Source organism: Kogia breviceps, chromosome 3, assembly GCF_026419965.1.
Source record: "Kogia breviceps isolate mKogBre1 chromosome 3, mKogBre1 haplotype 1, whole genome shotgun sequence".
Lineage (NCBI taxonomy): Eukaryota > Metazoa > Chordata > Mammalia > Artiodactyla > Physeteridae > Kogia > Kogia breviceps.
This window is the reverse complement of record NC_081312.1, coordinates 50,178,899-50,201,170: the sequence shown is the minus strand read 5'-3', so window position 1 is coordinate 50,201,170 and position 22,272 is coordinate 50,178,899. Positions and strand designations below refer to the sequence as shown.

General features: G+C 35.9%; 1 protein-coding gene across 2 annotated transcripts in view; it reads left to right on the top strand.

The window, feature by feature from the left end:
* The window catches only part of ATL1 (atlastin GTPase 1), a 90,320-nt gene that overhangs the window by 25,738 nt on the left and 42,310 nt on the right, over positions 1–22,272 (top strand). For both annotated transcript variants that reach the window (XM_067028484.1, XM_067028483.1), the window contains exons 3-6: positions 13,390–13,637; positions 15,639–15,773; positions 16,235–16,339; positions 21,865–21,915. In XM_067028484.1, coding sequence (XP_066884585.1) covers positions 13,390–13,637; positions 15,639–15,773; positions 16,235–16,339; positions 21,865–21,915 — 539 coding nt within the window. The remainder of the gene's footprint in view (positions 1–13,389; positions 13,638–15,638; positions 15,774–16,234; positions 16,340–21,864; positions 21,916–22,272) is intronic.

Below are 22,272 nucleotides of genomic sequence, written 5' to 3'. Positions count from 1 at the left end.
CCACACCCTCTCCAGCATTTATTGTTTCTAGAGTTTTTGATGATGGCCAATCTGACCGGTGTGAGGTGATATCTCATTGTAGTTTTGATTTGCATTTCTCTAATGATTAATGATGTTGAGCATTCTTTCATGTGTTTGTTGGCAATCTGTATATCTTCTTTGGAGAAATGTCTATTTAGTTCTTCTGCCCATTTTTGGATTGGGTTGTTTGTTTTTTTGTTATTGAGCTGCATGAGTTGCTTATAAATTTTGGATATTAATCCTTTGTCAGTTGCTTCATTTGCAACTATTTTCTCCCATTCTGAGGGTTGTCTTTTGGTCTTGTTTATGGTATCCTTTGCTGTGCAAAAGCTTTTAAGTTTCATTAGGTTCCATTTGTTTATTTTTGTTCTTATTTCCATTTCTCTAGGAGATGGGTCAAAAAGGATCTTGCTGTGGTTTATGTCATAGAGTGTTCTGCCTATGTTTTCCTCTGAGAGTTTGATAGTGTCTGGCCTTACATTTAGGTCTTTAACCCATTTTGAGTTTATTTTTGTGTGTGGTGTTAGGGAGTGTTCTAATTTCATACTTCTACAGGTAGCTGTCCAGTTTTCCCAGCACCACTTATTGAAGAGGCTGTCTTTTCTCCACTGTATATCCTTCCCTCCTTTATCAAAGATAAGGTGACCATATGTGTGTGGGTTTATCTCTGGGCTTTCTATCCTGTTCCATTGATCTATATTTCTGTTTTTGTGCCACTACCATACTGTCTTGATTACTGTAGCTTTGTGGTATAGTTTGAAGTCAGGGAGCCTGATTCCTCCAGCTCCATTTTTCTTTCTCAAGATTGCTTTGGCTATTCGGGGTCTTTTGTGTTTCCATACGAATTGTAAGATGTTTTGTTCTAGTTCTGTAAAAAATGCCATTGGTAGTTTGATAGGGATTGCATTGAATCTGTAGATTGCTTTGGGCAGTATAGTCATTTTCACAATATTGATTCTTTCAATCCAAAGACATGGTGTATTTCTCCATCTGTTTATGTCATCTTTTATTTCTTTCATCAGTGTTTTATAGTTTTCTGAGTTCAAGTCTTTCACCTCCTTAGGCAGGTTTATTCCTAGGTATATTATTCTTTTTGTTGTAATGGTAAATGGGAGTGTTTCCTTGATTTCTCTTTCAGATTTTTCATCATTAATGTATAGGAATGCAAGAGATTTCTGTGCATTAATTTGTATCCTACTACTTTACCAAATTCATTGATTAGCTCTAGTAGTTTTTTTGTAGCATCTTTAGGATTCTCTATGTATAGTATCATGTCATCTGCAAACAGTGACAGCTTTACTCCTTGTTTTCCAATTTGTATTCCTTTTATTTCTTTTTCTTCTCTGATTGCTGTGGATAGGACTTCCAAAACTATGTTGAATAAGAGTCGTGAGAGTGGACATCCTGTGTTGTTCCTGATCCTAGTGGAAATGCTTTCAGTTTTTCAATGTTTAGTATGATGCTTGCTGTTGGTTTGTCATGTATGGCCTTTATTATGTTGAGGTAGTTTCCCTCTATGCCCATTTTTTGGAGAGTTTTTATCGTAAATGGGTGTTGAATTTTGTCAAAACCTTTTTCTGCATCTATTGAGATGATCATATGGTTTTTATTCCTTAATTTGTTAACATGGTGTATCACATTGATTGATTTGCATATATTGAAGATTCCTTGCATCCTTGGGATAAATCCCACTTGATCATGGTGTATGATCCTTTAATGTGCTGCTGGACTCTGTTTGCTAGCATTCTGTTCAGGATTTTTGCATCTATGTTCACCAGTGATATTGGTCTTTTCGTTGTTGTTTTTTTCTTTTTGTTTGTTTGGTTTTTTTGGGGGGTTGGGTTTTTTTTTTTGCGTTACATGGACCTCTTACTGTTGTGGCCTCTCCCGTTGTGGAGCACAGGCTCCCGACGCGCAGGTTCAGAGGCCATGGCTCACGGGCCTAGCCGCTCCACGGCATGTGGGATCTTCCTAGACCAGGGCACGAACCCGTGTCCCCTGCATTGGCAGGTGGACTCTCAACCACTGCCCCACCAGGGAAGCCCTATAATTTTCTTTTTTTGTGATATCTTTTTCTGGTTTTGGTATTAGGGTGATAGTGGCTTCGTAGAATGAATTTGGGAATGTTTGTCCATCTGCTATATTTTGGAAGAGTTTGAGAAGGATTGGTGTTAGCTCTCCTCTAAATGTTTGATAGAATTCGCCTGTGAAGCCATCTGGTACTGGACTTCTGTTTGTTGGAAGATTTTTAATTACAGCAATTTCATTACTTGTGATAGTTTTGTTTATATTTCCTAATTCTTCCTGGTTCAGTCTTGGAAAATTGTACCTTTCTAAGAATTTGTCCATTTCTTCGTGTTGTCCATTTTATTGGCATATAGTTGTTTGTAGTCTCTTATAATCCTTTGTATTTCTGCAGTGTCAGTTGTGATTTCTCCTTTTTCATTTCTGATTTTATTGATTTGCGTCCTGTCTCTTTTTTTCTTGGTGAGTCTGGCTAAGGGTTCATCAATTTTGTTTATCTTCTCAAAGAACCAGCTTTTCGTTTTATTGATCTTTGCTATTGTTTTATTCATTTCTATTTCATTTATTTCTGCTCTGATTTATGATTTCTTTCCTTCTACTGACTTTGGGTTTTCTTTGTTCTTCTTTCTCTAGTTGTTTTAAGTGTCGGGTTAGGTTGTTTATTTGAGATTTTTCTTGTTTCTTGAGGTGAGATTGAATTGCTATAAATTTCCCTCTTAGAACTGCTTTTGCTGCAATCCATAGGTTTTGGGTCATCGTGTTTTCATTGTCATTTGTTTCTATGTATTTTTTTTTACTTCTTCTTTGACTTCTTCAGTGATCTCTTGGTTATTTAGTAGTGCACTGTTTAGCCTCCATGTATTTGTGGTCTTTACAGTTTTTTTCCTGTAATTGATTTCCAATCTCACAGCGTTGTGGTCAGGAAAGATTTTGATACGATTTAAATTTTCTTAAATTTCCCGAAGCTTGATTTGTGATCCAAGATGTGATCTACCTTGGAAAATGTTCCGTTTGCACTTAAGAAGAAAGTATATTCTTCCATTTTTTGGTGGAATGTTCTATAAATATCAATTAGATCTATCTGGTCTATTGTGTCATTTAAAGCTTGTGTTTCCTTATTTATTTTCTGTATGGATGATCTGTCCATTAGTGTAAGTGGGGTGTTGAAGTCCCCTACTATTGTGTTACTGTCGATTTCTCCTTTCCTGGTTGTTAGCATTTGCCTTATGTATTGAAGAGCTCCTGTGTTGGGTGCATAAATATTTACAATTGTTATATCTTCTTCTTGGATTGATCCTTTATTATGTAGTGTCCCTCCTTATCTCTTGTAACAGTCTTTATGTTAAAGTCTGTTTTATCTGATACAAGTATTGCTACTCCAGCTTTCTTTTGATTTCCATTTGCATGGAATATCTTTTTCCCTCCCTTCACTTTCAGTCTGTATGTGTCCCTAGTCTGAAGTGGGTCTCTTGTAGATAGCATATATATATATATATATATATATATATATACACACACACCTATATATATATATATATATATATATGTATATATATATATATATATATATATATATATATATATATGTCTTGTTTTTGTATCCATTCAGCCAGTCTATGTCTTTTGGTTGGGGCATTTAATCCACTTACATTCAAGGTTATTATTGATATGTATATTCCTATTACCATTTTCTTAATTGTTTTGGGTTTGTTTTTGTATGTCTTTTTCTTCTCTTGTGTTTCCCACTTAGAGAAGTTTCTTTAGCATTTGTTGTGAAGCTGGTTTGGTGATGCTGAATTCTCTTAGCTTTTGTTTGTCTGAAAAGCTTTTGACTTCTCCATTGAATCTGAATGAGATACTTGCTGGGTAGAGTAAGTTTGATCGTAGGTTTTTCTCTTTCATCACTTTAAGTATATCCTGCCACTCCCTTCTGGCCTGCAAAGTTTCCACTGAAAAATCAGCTGATAACCTTATGGGGGTTCCTTTGTATGTTATTTTTTGTTTTTCCCTGCTGCTTTTAATATTTTTTCTTTGAATTTAATTTTTGTTAGTTTGATTAATATGTGTCTTGGTGTGTTTTACCAAGGGTTTATCCTGTATGGGACTCTCTGTGCTTCCTAGACTTGGGTGACTATTTACTTTCCCATATTAGGGAAGTTTTCCAGTATAATCTCTTCAAGTATTTTCTCGGACCCTTTCTTTTTCTCTTCTTCTTCTGGGACCCCTATAATTCGAATGTTGGTGCGTTTAGTGTTGTCTCAGAGATCTCTGAGATAGTTTTCAATTCTTTTCATTCTTTTTTCTTTATTTTGCTCCTTGGCAGTTATTTCCACCATTTTGTCTTGCATCTCACTTATTCGTTCTTCTGCCTCTATTATTCTGTTATTGATTCCTTCTAGTGTATTTTTCATTTCATTTATTGTGTTGTTCATCTCTGGTTGTTTGTTCTTTAGTCCTTCTAGATCTTTGTTAAATATTTCTTGTATTTTCTCAATCTGTGCTTCCATTCTATTTCCGAGATTCTGGATCATCTTTACTACCATTACTCTGAATTCTTTTTCAGGTAGATTGCCTATTTCTTCTTCATTTATTCAGTCTTGTAGGTTTTTACCTTGCTCCTTCATCTGTGATGTATTTTTTTGCCGTCTCTTTTTTTTTTTTTTTTTTAACGAATGGGATTGTGTTCCTGTTTTACTTGTTGTTTGGCCTGAGGCTTCCCACATTGGAGTTTGTAGGCTATTGGGTAGAGCTGGGTCTTGGTGCTGAGATGAGGAACTCTGTGAGAACTCACTCAGATGAATATTTCCTGGGGTCTGAGGTTCTCTGTTAGTCCAGTCATTCAGACTCCAAGCTCCCACCACAGGAACTTCTGCCCGCAAGCTACGTGGGGTGACAAAAAAGCCCCTGGGGGCTGTGGGAGGTGGAACTTAGGCTCAAGGAACAGAAGGCGCTCAGGCATGCCCCCCACCCCTCTTCTCACAGGGCAGGGGACCTCATGTGGGAGCCCAGCAGGTTTTCTGGGCTCGAGTGAGTGGGGCAAACGCCCTCCTCTCCTCTCCTTTTCCTTCAGTCTTGGGTCTGGGAGGGCCCCTCCCACCTTACTCTCCTGATCCTCTGGCCTCCTTCCTATGCCCCCAAGGACCCATGCAGCCTGCAGGGGCCTTGGAGGGTGGAGGATCAGCCTGGGAGCTCAGCAGCCTCCTGGGGCCCAAGTGAGCAGGACCATCGCCCTCAGCTCCTCTCCCACTCCCCCAGAGGGCCCCTCCTGCCTGCCTCTCTTGATCCCCCCAGCCTCCTTCCTATGCCCAAGGACACACCAGACCTGGAGGGGACTTTGGAAGGCAGGGGATCCTCCTGGGAGCTCAGCAGGCTCCTGGGGCCTGAGTGGGTGGGGCAGTCGCCCTCTGCAAAGAGCAGACGTTCTTAATTGAAGAAGTCCAGTTTATAATTTTTTCTTTTATGGGTGTTATGGTCTGGATATTTGTATCTCCCCAAAATTCATATGTCAAAATTCTGAAGCCCAATGTAATAGTATTAGGAAGTAGGACATTTGGGAGGTGATTTGGAAATGAGGGTGGAACCTCATGAATAGGATTAATGCTCTTATGAAGGAGACTCCCACAGAGCTCCCTAATCTCTGCCACCATGTGAGGATACAATGAGGAGTCTGCAACTTGGAAAAAGCTCCTTTCCTGACCATGCTGGCACCCTAATCTCAAAACTTCCAGCCTCTAGAACTGTGAAAAATAAAGTTCTGTTGTTTATAAGCTACCTAGTCTGTGGTAGTTTGTTATAGCAACCTGAAGAGACTAAAACAATGGGTCATGCTTTTGGCATCATATGTAAGAAATCATTGCCTAATCCAAGGTCATAAAGCTTTTCTTTTATGTTTTCTTCCAGAAATTAATAGTTTTGGTTTTACCTTTAGATTTATGATCCATTTTGAGTTAATATTTTATATGGGTGTGATACATTGAAATTTACTTTTTTGCATTTAGATATCCAGTTGTTCTAGCACCATTTGTTGTGAAGACTATTCTTTCTCCATTGAGTTGCCTTAGCATCTTTGTCACAAATCAACTGAACATCCTAGAGAAGTGAAAACATATGTCCACACAAAAACTTGTACATTAAGTTTATAACAGCATTATTCATTTTAGCCAAAAAGTGGAAACAACCTAAATGCCAATTAACTAATGAATGGATAAACAAAATGTAGTATATCCAAACAATGTAATATTATTTGGCCACAAAAAATGAAGGACTGGTACATACTACAACATGGATAAACCTTGAAAACATTATGCTAAGTAAATGAAAACAGTAACAAAAAAATCACATATTGTATGATTCTAGTTATATGAAATGTCCAGAATAGGCAAATCTTTGATAGACTAACGGTTGCCTAGGGCTGGAGGTGGGTAAGGGAGAATGGGGATGACTGCTAAAGGGTATGGGTATTTTGGAGGGTGACCACGGTGTTATAAAATTAATCAGGGCGATGATTTGCACACCTCTGAATATATTAAAAACCATCAAATGGATTTTTTTAGATTTATTTTATTTATTTACTTTTGGCTGCATTGGGTCTTCATTGCTGCGTGTGGGCTTTCTCTAGTTGCGGCGAGCAGGGGCTACTGTTCGTTGCGGTGTGCAGACTTCTCATTGCAGTGGCTTCTCTTGTTGTGGAGCATGGGCTCTAGGCACACGGCTTCAGTAGTTGTGGCACATGAGCTCAGTAGTTGTGGCTAGTGGGCTCTAGAGCGCAAGCTCAGTAGTTGTGGTGCACAGGCTTAGATGCGCCGTGGCATGTGGGATCTTCCTGGACCAGGGCCATCAAGTGGATTTTTGACTTTAAGTGGGTGAATTATATGGTATGTGAATTATATCCCAATTAAACTGTTACAAAATGTCAATTGACCAAGAACAAGTCAATTTGACTATATATTTGTGAATGTTTTTCGAAATTTCATTTTGTAATTATTTGCTGCAAGTATATAAAAATAGAATATAATAAAAAGTCAACTTTGTATCTGTAAACTTTGCTAAATTTATTAATAATTATCTGTATATTCTTTTGGATTTTCTACATACATAATCATGTCGTCTGTTGTTAATGCTATGTGATTTCTTGTTCTCCAATCCTTTTATTTTTAGTTAATTATCTTCCCTATTGCACTGGCTAAGACTTCCAGTATAATACTGATTAGAACTAGTGATCTATGTCAGGTCCCCAATTTCAGGGAAAACTTTCAGTATTTCAAAAATAAGTGTAATCTGGCACTTCCCTGATGGTCCAGTGGTTAAGACTACACACTTCCACTGGAGGGGGCACAGGTTCACTCCCTGGTGGTTGGGGAATTAACATCCCGCATACCATGCAGTGTGGCCCCAGAAACAAAAACAACAATGAGATACCACTTCACACTCACTAGGATGACTATATAAAAAATAAAAAGTTTTTTAAAAGTGTAATATTAGCTGTACTTGTCAATACCATTGATCAGTTTAAGGAATTTTCCTTCTATTCCTAATTTGTTGAGAGGTTTTTTTTTTTTTAACATCTTTATTTGAGTATAACTGTTTTACAATAGTGTGTTAGTTTCTCTTTTACAACAAAGTGAATCAGTTATACATATACATATGTTCCCATAACTCTTCCCTCTTTTGTCACCCTCCCTCCCACCCTCCCTATCCCACCCCTCTAGGTGGTCACTAAGTACAGAGGTGAACTCCCTGTGCTATGCTGTAGCTTCCCACTAGCTATCTAATTTACATTTGGTAGTGTGTATATATCCCTGCCACTGTTGAGAGGTTTTTTTAAATTAGAAATAAGTGTTGCATTTTCATACCTGCTTTTATGAATCTATTGATATGGTTTTCTCTTTCACTTAATGTAGCCAATTATATTGCTTGCCTTTTGAATGTTAAACTAACTTTGAATTCCTATAATAATAAATACTGTGTAGTTATGATGTATTATTTTTTTTATTGTCTCTGGAGTTGAATTGCTATATTTTTGAAATTTTTGAGTTTATCTTCATGAGACACTGGCTTATAATATTCTCTTTTTTTAATGTTCTTGTCACTTTTTGGTATGATAGTTATTCTGAAATCACAAAACAAGTTGAGAATGGTCCCTCATTTTCTGTTCTCTGGTAGAGTTTGTGTAAGATGCCTATTTTTTTCTCTAACTATTTGGAAGAATTCACCATGGAAGCCAGCTGAGCCTGGAGTTTTATTTTTTGTTTTGTTTTTACATGAAGGTTTTAAAGTATGAATTTAACTTATTTTCCAGATGTAAGATTATTCATATTTTCTATTCTTCTGTGATTTTTAAAATAAATGTTTTTCTTTGAATTTTTCTATTTCATTAAAGTTAACATTTGTTAGCATAAAACTATTCATAACATTCTCATATTATCTTTTTGTTACTCATATTGAAAAACTCAAGTTGGAATTCTATCTCACCTTTTATACAGTTAGCAGCTCCTGGTTAAGAACTTAAATATCAAAAGCAAAACTTAAAAACTAGAACAATATATATGAATGTCTTTCATGCTTTTATAAGGAATAATTTCTTAAACATGACATACAAAGTGCTAATGATAAAATAATTAATAAAATCTGTTATGTCAAAATAATTGCTGTTCATCAGTAACAGCTTAAGGAAAGTGAAATGACAAGCTCTAAACCAGAGGATTTTTGCTATACACATAACTAACAAAGGTCTAGCATTCAAAATATATAAAGAACCACTAAAAACCATTAAGAAAAAGACAAACAACCTAATAGAAAAAAATGAACAAAAGGCATGTGCTCACTTCATTAGCATTCAGAGAAATGTACATCAGGACTATAGTGAGAGACCACTTACTCATTTTAGACCTATCCAATGGACAAAAATTTAAAAGTCAGGCAAAGCCAAGTGTTGGAAAGAATGTGAGTCAATAGACTGTCTGATAAACTGCTGGGAGTTGGCGGGGAGTGAGAATTTGCTACAGCCACATAGAAAAAATTTCTGAACACGTTGTGAAGTTGAATATTTGAAAAAAATTACAACCCAGAAATTCCATTCAGAGTACCTCTTGCATATATGTAGTTAGCTACAAGCAGTCTTAGAGAATTATTTCAGTCTGTAGAAAGTTGTGATCTAGTTTTCAGCTCTGAAGATGTTTTTCTATCCAAAATATTATGTCTAGCCAGCCTTCCTGATTCACATCAGTTGTATATGCAGATTAAAACTACACCATAGGTAAGGAGGTTCATCAAAGAATGTGTGTTGTTGTCCTCAGAAAGGATCTTTTACTGAGGCTGAAATTAGATGGGTAAGTAATGCTGGAATAATATATGAATAGGTAATAAATAATAGCAATATTCGGTGGTCACCATTATTAGGCACATAATATTTATCAAGCTCTTGGGTCCTCATTTAATAAATATTACTTCATTCAATCATCACTAAGTCTGGGATGTAGGTACCATTCTTTTATTTATTTATTTATTTATGGCTGCATTGGGTCTTCATTGCTGTGTGCAGGCTTTCTCTAGTTGCAGTGAGCGGGAGCTACTCTTTGTTGCAGTGCACGGACTTCTCATTGCAGTGGCTTCTCTTGTTGCGAAGCATGAGCTCTAGATGCACAGGCTTCAGTAGGTGTGGCTCACAGGCTTCAGAGCACAGGCTCAGTACTTGTGGCACAGAGGCTTAGGAGCTCTGTGGCATGTGAGATCTTCCTGGACCAGGGAATCGAACCCGTGTCCCCTGCATTGGCAGGCAGATTCTCAACCACTGCACTACCAGGGAAGTCCTGTAGGTACCATTCTTAATCTCATTTTTCAGATGGAAGATGGTGAGTCGTTGGGAGGTGAAATAACTTACACAACTTCTTATATGTGTAAGTTGTGAAGCTAGGATTTAAACAAAGACTCTCTGACTCCAGCATCTGTGATATGGCAATATAGAAGCTATTGTCTGTTGGATGTAAAATAAATTTTTCTTAACTTTGCAGAGAAAACAACTGATTCATGGCTAACGCAGCGGTTTTGTGGTCTCCACATGCTTCATACTGTTACTCAGAAAGTAATGGTGTATATCTATCTCCACTAATGAAAAACTAAAATTATGTGTTAGATTTGTAATATTTCAATAGCATTATCTTATAGATGAACAGCAATATATGTAGTTATCAATGTGATATATCTGTATACATACATCAATATGATCTGAAAACTCATTTAAAATTATGCTGATGGGGCTTCCCTAGTGGCGCAGTGGTTGAGAATCTGCCTGCCAATGCAGGGGACACGGGTTTGAGCCCTGGTCTGGGAGGATTCTACATGCCGCGGAAAGGCTGGGCCAGTGGGCCACAAATCCTGAGCCTGTGCATCTGGAGCTTGTGCTCCGCAACAGGTGAGGCCGCGGCAGTGAGAGGCCCACGCACCGCGATGAAGAGTGGCCCCCGCTCACTGCAACTAGAGAAAGCCCTCACACAGAAATGAAGACCCAACACAGACAAAAATAAGTAAATAAATAAAATTATGCTGAGAAATATAACTGCCTTGTTTTTCTCTAGTTATGAGACTTCTTATCAAATAGACATAATGAAGAATGTCTATTTAAATATGTTTTCAAAAATTTGGATGAAAGATTATTTAAGAGCCCAGTTTATTTCAAAATTAATATTATTAAGGGTTGATTTGAATCTAGGTCATATATCTGATCTGAGGAATTAATTGATGTATGTTTTGACTTTCTGTTCTTTTGATAGAAAGCAAATGAGCCCATTTATATGTTGTCCAAAAGTTATTTGATTTACACTAAAGAGGCAGAATATTATAGTGGAAAGTTCTGAGATGAAAGTTTAATTACCTGGGATCTAAACCCAAATTGACAGTTACTATGTGAACTCTAGTGGGTGTGACCTTGGGAAAGTTACTTAATCCAGTTAGTTCTTCCTCATGTGTCAAAAATACAGATAATAATAAATACCTTGCTGCAATATTGAAAACAATAAATAAATAACACAAGAAAGCATCCATGGTAGATTGCCTGATTGCATTTATTTTCCTTGGGCAAAGTCAGTTACATATTTGGCTTTAGTTTCGTAAATCTGTAATAATGCTAATAGCATATACCAATACATATACCAGCCAGTGTTCTAAGTGTGTTACATGCATTTATTAATTCACAGCAACTTTATGAAGTAGACACAAAGAGGTTAAACAGCTTATCTAAGGTTACTCGGCTAAGAAATGGGAAAGTCTTGATTGGAATCTCAGCAGTCTGGTTCCAGAGCCTGTGTTTTTATTTGTTTGTTTGTTTGTGGTATGCGGGCCTCACTGTTGTGGTTTCTCCCGTTGCGGAGCACAGGCTCCGGACGCGCAGTCTCAGCGGCCATGGCTGCCGGGCCCAGCCGCTCCGCGGCATGTGGGATCTTCCCAGACCGGGGCACGAATCCGTGTCCCCTGCATCGGCAGGCGGATTCTCAACCACTGCGCCACCAGGGAAGCCCAGAGCCTGTGTTTGTAACCACTACACTATACTGCCTTTCTAGAGGAAGGGGTTGTAGGGTGCATCAGTTATTTATTGCCTGTTATGTTGCATAATAAATAGTCACAAAACCTCAGGGGCATAGAACAATAGTATTTATTGGTCACATGTTGAAATGGTTGTTAGGCAAATCTGTTGATCTTGACTGGGATCCCTCATGTGGCTGGGGGTTGGCTTGCTGTGGGCCTGGGCTGGATCTGGACAGTTTGCCTCTGTTCCAGGTGTCTCTCATCCTGCAGCAGACTAGTCTGGGAATATTCTCATGATGAATGGCAGAGACAAAAGAGCAAAATGGAAACACACAAGTGCTTTTTCAAGTCTCTGCTGTGTCATGTCTGCTAAAACAAATTACATGGCTGACCCCAGAGTCAAAATGGGAGGACATTACAAAGTTACATTAAAAAGGCTATGGAGGGCTTCCCTGGTGGCGCAGTGGTTGAGAATCCGCCTGCCGATGCAGGGGACACGGGTTCGTACCCCGGTCTGGGAAGATCCCACATGCCGCGGAGCGGCTGGGCCCGTGAGCCATGGCCGCTGAGCCTGCGCGTCCGGAGCCTGTGCTCCGCAATGGGAGAGGCAGAGGCCCGTGTACCACAAAAAAAAAATAAAAATAAATAAATAAATAAATAAAAAGGCTATGGATATAAGAATGTGTCACTTGACACATTGAAGTTGTTTTATAATATACTGCAAATGCCAAGGTCTAGGGTTCTAAAATTCTTGTATATTAGGGATAATTTCTAAAAGAGGACCTCTGTCAGAAACAGTATTTCTGACAATTAAATAGAAAACTCTGAAAACACGCATATACATGCACACACATACACAAACACATATAAATTTAGAAAAATGCAGAAACTTCTTCTGGGAATACTTAGTTCAGTTTATAATCCCAAGGTAGTGATGGTGATGATGATGATGATAATAGCTAACCTTTATGAGCTTGCTGTGTGCCAAGCACTGTTCTCAACACTTTACATATAGTAACTCCCTTAATCTTTCCAACAACCCTATTATTTAATAGGGTTGGTACTATTAATAGGTACTATTAATAATTTCTGTTTTACAGATGGAGAAACTGAGGGATTTAGTAATTTCCCAGAGTCACAAACCTTTTTTATAAGATCTCCACACAAAGTAACTTTCGAAAAGCTTCTTTTTTTTTTTTATTGAATTATATCCAGACCTCTTTTCCATAGATTTGAAGGTCTTCTGTAATCTGGCCCTACCTACTTTAATTACCGATAACTTCCATTGCTACAAGTTATAATTTTAGACAATTAAGAGTCTAGGATTTTGTAGATGGATTGCATGCATTGGAGGGAGCTGAACTGGGTGCTTTAGAGATATATTCCAGTTTCAAGAATATGTGATTCTGAGTCCCTCTGTGTATTTCCTCATATGCATGTTCAGCTTTAAAAAGTGTTGCAAGGATCTTTCACATGAATAACTAAACTTGTTTCTAAGGGATTAAGTGTAAACTAAGGCTATTTTATTCTTATCCGAAAGTAGAGTCCTTTGCTTTGATTTTTTTTCTTACTCAGCAAACAGAGATCCCTGAACTAATTTAGAGCTTTCTTAAAAATAAAATTCTGTTTGATTTGGCAACTTGATCAGAAAGACCATGTAAGTTTTTCGGAGATATGGTGTAAATGACATCAATAAATCTCAATAAAATGAACATTTCTAATTCCACTGTGCTCCTGTTTCAAATGTTTGAATGTTGAGAGGTATGTATACGTTTCCTGTGTTTTGAGATAATTTGCTGAATAAATTATTATTTTATTCAATAGGCGGCTTTTCAGAAAAGGGGTATGAATGGAGCTCTGAAGAGGAAGAGCCAGTGAAAAAGGCAGGACCAGTCCAAGTCCTCATTGTCAGGGATGACCATTCCTTTGAATTAGATGAAACTGCACTAAATCGGATCCTTCTCTCAGAGGCTATCAGGGACAAGGAGGTCGTTGCTGTATCTGTTGCTGGAGCATTTAGAAAAGGAAAATCATTCCTGATGGACTTCATGTTGAGATACATGTATAAGCAGGTAGGGAAGAGGTGCTTTGAAAAGTTTTCTGATTTCTGTGCTTTTATGACTTTGTGTTTTTATTTAGTAGTAGTGTCCAATACTTCCATTATTATGTTCCCTAAAGATGAACTAGTTTAAAAATGCTATCGTGTAACCATTCCAACTTTGGTGCTTTCGGCACCAAACTATATAGGCCACTTTTGTCTGAAGCCACTTTGCTACATTTCCCTTAGAACGTAACTTATTTTTTAAGCTCTTTTGAAAATAGACAAGTACAGTGATATGGTTATAAACTTCACATATTAAATAGTGTTTAAAATGTCAAATAACTCTTGTCATAATTTTTATTATAATCATTTCCCCCCAACATTTACTATGACATTTTTCATGCATGCAGCAGAGTTAGAAGAATTTTACAGTAGACACCTGGATATGCACTGCACTACCTAGATTCTACCATTAACATTCTTGCTTTATCACATGTGTCTACAGCTATTCTTCCCTGTTTCAATCCATTGCTCCATCTTATTTTTTGGTTCATTTCAAAGTAAATTGTTGACTTCAGTATGTTTCCATATAAATATTTCAATATACATAATTATTATATATTTCAGTATTTATTTAGTTTTTTTCTTTTGTTGTAAAATTTACATATAGTTACATGCACCAACCTGAAGTGTACATTTGCTTTTTTTGGCAAATGTAAATACCTGGGTAGCCCCAAAACCTATCAAGTGTATCTTGCTGTTATCCCACAAAGTTCTGTTATCTTTTCCCACTCAGTCTCACCCTTAGCCCACCCCCAAAGGCAACCAACAGTGTCATAACATTTGAGACAATAGTGTGACATAGAAAGGAGACTTTAAGGGGCCTAGGATCAACCAAAAGCAGAAGAATAAATAGGAGATTAGAGTTGGGGAACAGAAGGTTAGGAGTAGAGAGCAAACCAGTATTTTTTTCCTACCCTTTTACCCTTAGTAATTCGGATGCCAATATGGATGTTGAGGCAGAATAGACATACTACCCAAAGAAACTTTGTATTATGCATTTGTATCATAATTATCCATTTTGGATTGATCTTTTATAGGTAGGGTATTTTTGAACAACTTGGTAATGTTAACTTTAACATCTTCTATCTCTAGCCTCAGTCCAAACAAATCAAGAACAGAACAACCGAAATACTTCCAGGCTTTGAAAGCAAGCAAAATTCTTACCACTTTCTATTTCTATCACACCAACATTAGTACACACTTAACGTAGGTGGGAAAATTGAGTGAACAAAATTAGTATGCTTTCTATTCTTTGGGATTATATAGCTTTAGCTATATTCATAATTTTAACTGTGCAATAAACATTAGAATGAAATACTCAGTAACGCTTGTCATGTTGCTTATGTTAAATAGCATTTGCTAAGATTAAAATGTAACAGATTTGTTTTTTTTTTTACTAGGTACTTCTCCTGCTGTTCGCTCCCTCCTGCCCCAATAGCAAAACATTTGTGTATATTATTATTGTGTATATCCTGACATAATATGCTCTCTCATACCTTTATTTCTTTGTTTCTGGAATGCCCTCCCTGAGAGCTCACCTGGAAAATTCCTAAACATCCTTCAAGTCTTAGCTCTAATATCACTTTTCCTATGAAGTCTTAACTGACCAAGAGTTAGTTGTTTCTTTTCCTATGCTTCCATTTATATCTAATATACATGCTCATTTAGGCATGCATATAGTGCATCATAATGGTTTGTTAGCATATCTGTCCCCCTGTTAGGCTGTGAGCTTCCTCTTATCCGGAATGATATCTTTGTATCCCCAGAATGTAGCATAAAATGTGACAGATGGTTGCTCCTTCATAATTATTTTTTGGATGAGCAAATAAAGTAATTGTATCAATATAATAGATGTGCATACGTTGTTTCTTTTTGTCTAGAGTTGGAGAGGGATACAAACTGGTATGGATGAGTGGAAGAACCTGTCCTACATATCTAGTTCAATACCATAGACTTTCTTAATTTATAGGAATCAGTTGATTGGGTTGGAGATTACAATGAACCATTGACTGGCTTTTCGTGGAGAGGTGGGTCTGAACGAGAGACCACGGGAATCCAGATATGGAGTGAAGTCTTCCTTATCAATAAACCTGATGGTAAAAAGGTATGGTGTGAACTTCTTAAAGAAAATTGAGTTTTCACTTGCCAACAGTTACTGCTTTTCAGGATCTTCCAAAATGCTCTTTTGAAAAGTAATTTTGACCATTTGACATGAAGTTTAAAAGGGAAGTGGGTAGCATCCTATTTCATGTTCCCAGTTTCCCTTTCTACTGATCACAGAAGGCAAAATCATAGGGACAATAGAACAGCAGATCAGCTAGCTAACATCTATATTTTGTTTCAGTGCTATTTCTGTTATGTTGGATTACCAGTGAAAATCATTACAGTAGTCAGCAGCTAATTAATATTTTTATTTTCTGTGGCATTCATGGCACATGTGAAAAATTACCTATTAAGTATTCATTGCTGATGGTTTGCTTTAGTTCTTATGGTGTTAACTTTGTAGTAACCCTAATACCCTGCATGTTCTATAAAATATCAGTAATGTACTCTACTTGCCTATAGGTTGCAGTGCTATTGATGGATACTCAGGGAACCTTTGATAGTCAGTCAACTTTGAGAGATTCGGCCACAGTGTTTGCCCTTAGCACAATGATCAGCTCAATACAGGTATGGAATAAAATACAACCATTTTGATGGATGTTTCTTTAAATAAAAATTATGAATATATGTATTTCTATATATATGTGGTAGTGAGACAAACAACAGAAATGGTAAATTATATATATTATTTGACTCAATTAGCATACCAGTTCTTAGGATTTCCTTAAGAGTGGCATTGTTTTATTATTGTAATCTAATTTCTGATCAGTTTTCAAATTGCCTGCTTTAGTCAAAAAATGTTATATTATCTTATTGATAATTTTTTCTATTTCAAGTCTACAATAAAGTCAATAATATTAAATCTTATATATAGATATACTGAGACTACGTATTATTAGTTACATTTAATGAAATAAGATTTATAAATGCAAATTTTGTTTTATATAGCCAGTAGAAACATTTCTAAATGTAAAAACATTTATATATGTTCACAACTTTTTATAGTATCTTAATGTGCATTTAGGAAAGTAAATGTCTTACTTTCCTTTTTTCTCTCTCTTTTATTAAGTATTGTTTTTGAAGTTATTGTGTGCTTTATAAATTGTCCTGAAAGTCCTTGAGGGTTTTACTATGATCACAGAACACATAGCCTAAAAATTTTTAGACAATTTTTAGATTTTCTATTCACTAGAAAGAACAAGAAGAGACAGTAACCAAGAAGCAGACCATCAAAGAAAGGTAAAATAGTTTTAAAAGGTAGGAAAGGCAAAGTGGTTAGGATGAGTAAGTCAAAGCTGAAATTATAAGTAGAATGGGGAGAATGGAGCTAGTGAACCGGCAACCAGAGCATTATGTGTAGTTAGGACAATGAAAGGATGGATAGAAGGAAGACTGAACTTTTTTGTAAAGGACTTTAAAATATGTCATGATTATAACTGATGATTACCTAGCTTTTAAAAAAATATTATATAAGTTTCAGGTGTATAGCATTATAGTTCAACGTCTGTATACAGTGATCACCACCACAAGTCTAGTTACTACCCATCACTATACAGTTACCCCCTTCATCCATTTTGCCCAGCCCTCACCCCCCTTCTCCCCAGGTAACCACTAATCTGATCTTTATGAGTTCATTTTTATTTTATTTTATTTGTTCATTTTTAGATTCCACTTATGAGTAAAATCACATGGTATTTGTCTTTATCCATATGACCTATTTCACTTAGCATAATACCATCAAGGTCCAACCATGTTGTCACAAAGTCTGGATTTCCTTCTTTTTTATGGCCAAGTAGTATTCCAGTGTGTGTGTTGTGTGTGTGTGTGTTACATCTTCATTATCCATTCATCCATTGTTGAATGCTAAAGGTGTTTCCATATCTTGGCTATTGTAAATAATGATGCATTGAACATAGGGGTGCATATATCCTTTTGAATATTGTTTTCATGCTCTTCAGGTAAATACCCAGATGTGGAATTGCTGGGTCATATAGTAGTTCTGTTCTGAACTTTTTGAAGAATCTCCATACTGTTTTCCCTAGTGGCTGAACAAGTTAACAATCCTACCAACAGTGTATGAGGGTTCCCTTTTCTCCACATCCTCTCCAACATGTATTATTTATCTTTTCAATAATAGCCATTCTAACAGGTGGGAGGTGGTATCTCATTGTGGTTTGTTTTGCATTTCCCTGATAATTCGTGATATTGAACATTTTTTCTTGTGCCTCTTGGCCATCTGTATGTCTTCTTTTGAAAAATGTCTATTCAGATCCTCTGCCCATTTTTTAATTGGATTGTTTGTTTTTTTGATGCTGAGTTATATGAGTTCTTTATATATTTTGGATATTAGCCCCTTATTGGATATATGATTTGCAAATATCTTCTCCCATTCAGTAGGTTGCCTTTACATTTTTGTTTGTTTGTTTTTTGCTGTACACGGGCCCCTCACCGCTGTGGCCTCTCCCGCTGCGGAGCACAGGCTCCGGACGTGCAGGCTCAATGGCCATGGCTCACCAGCCCAGCTACTCCGCAGCATGTGGGATCTTCCCGGACCAGTGCATGAACCCCTGTCCCCTGCATCAGCAGGCGGACTCTCAACCACTGTGCCACCAGGGAAACCCATGCCTTTACATTTTAATGATGGTTTCCTTCACTCTGCAAAAGCTTTTTGGTTTGATATAGTCCCATTTGTTTATTTTAGCTTTTGTTTCCCTTGCCTTTCAAATCAGATCCACAAAAGCATCACTAAGACAGATGCCAGTGAGGTTACCATCTGTGTTTTCTTCTAGGAATATTATGGTTTAAGGTCTTACATTCAAGTCTTTAATCCACTTTGAGTTAATTTTTGTGTATGGTGTAAGATAGTGGTCTTGTTTCATTCTTTTGCTTGTGGCTGTCCAGTTTTACCAGCACTATTTATTGAAGAGACTGTCCTTTCTCTTTTTTGTATGTTCTTTGCTCCTTTATTATAGATTACTTGTCCATATATGTATAGGTTTATTTCTGGGTTTTCAATTCCATTCCATTTATTTATGTGTCTTTTTTGTGCCAGTACCATGCTATTTTGATTTCTATAGCTTTGTAATAAAGTTTAAAATCAGGGAGTGTGATACCTCCAGATTTGTTCTTCTTTCTCAAGATTGTTTTAACTATTCAGGAGCTTCTTTGATTCCATACAAATGTTAGAATTATTTGTTCTAGTTCTGTAAAGTATGCATTTGGCATTTTGATAGGGATTTCATTGAATCTGTAGACTGCTTTGGGTAGTATGGACATTTTAACAATATTAAATCCATGAGGACTGAATATCTTTCCATATTTTGGTGTCTTTAACTTTTTATCAGTGGCGTATAGTTTTCAGTGTACAGGTTTTTCATCTCCTTGGTTAAATCTACTCCTGGGTATTTTATTCTTATTGATGCAATTGTAATTGGAATTGTTTTATTAATTTCTTTTTCGTATAGTTTATTATTAATATATAGAAATGCCATTTCTGTATATTGATTTTGTATCCCATGACTTTACTGAATTCATTTATTAGTTCTAACAGGTTTTTTGTTGTCGCTAGAGTCTTTAGGGTTTTCTATATATAGTATCATGAAATAGCGAACAGTGACGGTTTTACTTCTTCTTTTCCAGTTTAGATGCCATTTATTTTTCTTGCCTAATTGCTGTAGCTAGGACTTCAAACACAATGTTGAATAACAGTGGCAAGAGTGGGCATCCTTGTTTTGTTCCTGATCTTAGAGAAAAAGCTTTCAGCCTTTTGCCTTGAGTATGATGTTAGCTCTGGGTTTGTCATATATAGCCTTTGTTATGTTGAGGTACATTTCCTCTATATCCACTTTGTTGAGAGTTTTTATCATAAATGGAAGAATTTTGTCAGATGCTTTTTGTGCATCTATTAAGATGATCATATAATTTTTAACCTTCATTTTCTCAATGTGATGTGTGTGTTGAATGATTTGTGGATGTTAAATCATCATTGCATCCCTGGAATAAATCCCATAATTATGGTGTATGACCCTTTTAATGTATTGTTGGATTCAGTTTGCTGATATTTTGTTGAGGATTTTTGTACCTATATTCATCAGGGAGATTGGCTTGTAGTTTCCTTTTTTGTGGTGTCCTTCTCTGGTTTTGGTATCAGGATAATGCTGGCTTCATAAGATGTGTTTGGAAGATTTCCCTCCTCTTCAATTTTTTGGAATATTTTTAGAAAGCTAGGTATTAAATCTTCTTTGAATGTTTTATAGAATTTGCCAATGAAGACATGTGGTCCTAGGTTTTTGTAAGTTGGGAGATTTTTGACTCCTGTTTCAATCCCTTATTAGTAATCAGTTTATTCGGACTATTTTTTTCTTCATGATTCAGTCTTAGAAGATTGCATGTTTCTAGAAATTTATCTATTTCTTCTAGGTTGCCAATTTGTTGGCATATAACTGTTCATAGTGGTCTCTTATGATCTTTTGTATTTCTGTGGTATCAGTGGTAATTTCTCCTCTTTCATTTCTGATTTTATTTATTTGAGCCCTCGCTCTTTTTCTCTTAGTCTAGCTAATGACTTGTTGATTTTATTTTTTCAACTAGCTCTTAGTTTCACTGATGTTTTCTATTTTATTTTAGTCTCTATTTTATTTATTTCTGCTCTGATCTTTATTATTTCCTTCCTTCTACTAACTTTGGGCTTTGTTTGTTCTAATTTCTAGTCTTTTTAGGTGTAAAGTTAGATTGTTTATTCAGGATTTTTCGTGTTTTTTTGAGGTAGGCCTATATTGCTATGAACTTCCTTCTCAGAAGCATTTTTGCCACATCTCATAGATTTTGGTATGTTGTATTTCTGCTCTCATTTATCTTTATGTTTTTTAAAATTTCTTCTTTGATTTCTTTGATGATCCACTGGTTATTCAATAGCATATTGTTTAATCTCAGCATTTTTGTGGGTTTTTCCCCATTTTTTTCCCTTGTGATTCATTTCTAGTCTCATACCATTGTGGTTTGAGAAGCTTCTTGATATGATTTCATTCTTCTTTGAATTTATTAATATTTGTTTTGTGACCTAACATATAATCTGTCCTAGGGAATGTTCCATGTTCACTTGTGAAGTATGTGTATTCTGCTGCTTTTTGATGGAATGATCTTTATATATCTATTAAGTCAATCTGATCTAATGTATTGTTTAAGTCCAGTGTTTCCTTATTGATTCTCTGTCTGGATGATCTATTCATTAATGTAGGTGTAAGACTGACTAACTTTTAAAAATATACTTCTTAATTTAATTAGCCTTTAAAATACCAACTTAATATCTAACTTCTTCATAGTCAACAGTATGTGCAATTTACACAAGTCAATTAAAACCAGATTGATTTTGCCTTTTAAATATTTACTATTTACTATTTATATTTTTCTTGGAGACATTAAATATTTTTGCTGAAAACTCTAAGTCCTTAGTAATGACTATTTTTTATTATTATCTGAGAAGTGGTCTGTTATTTAAATAAGTACACAAAGTATACTGTTTGTATCAGTACATAAATATATAAACATCATTAACTTTTCTTTGAAGTTACTGATATTTATCCTCCTCATTAGAAAAAAAAGAATTTCACCTTAATGCTGTGATCTGTTCGTGAAGCAATAATGCATATGTTTGAGGATGTAAGCATAATATTCAGAACTTAACTTCCATGTGATGGAACTTTCTATAGACTTAAATAATTGATTGTAAAGAAGCCAACATAATTTTTCAAGACAAAATTTTATATATGGGTTATTAAGATCTAGATTATTATTATTTTCATATGCTTGTAAGAATGATTATTTTATTACTAATTGTTGAATTAGGTTCATAAAATAATTTTAATATTCTGTCTCCAAATCAGGTAGCTACTGTATTTCTGGAAAAATTTTATGATCATTGTACGTTATTTATTGTCTCTCAGGCTTTCTTTACTCCTCTCTCAAGGTCTTATAAATATATGTAGGAGAGTTTGATGTTGTTAAATTGATATTTCAAAAAATAGAGAATAACAAAATAAGTGCTTAGTATGCTGCTAATTATTTTCTCATTTTGACTTTATTTCTTAATCAAGGTATATAACTTATCTCAAAATGTGCAGGAGGATGACCTTCAGCACCTTCAGGTAACAATATTTACAGTCTCTTTTGTATATCTGGTAATCTTTTGGGCATGTACAGCAGAACTTTAGGATTTTGGGGGGTCTTCTTGTATTTGGAAAACGTAACAATCAGAAAGAATTAAAAACATAACCAAATGGAGGTTGTCCCATTTCCAGGTTTCTAGTTCTAGCCCTGTATGATTATACTCTTTCTAATTCAGTTTTCAAAGTCCTTTGTTTCAGTAAAGCTATTTGCTCTCAACCCTGTATATGGAAAAATATATGGCAAATTAGAGTAGAGAAAGAGCCTTTGGTTTAAAAGTGACCCAGAATGTGAAGTTGAAGTCCTGTGGTCAGGGATTTAATAATTGTTAGTATGAT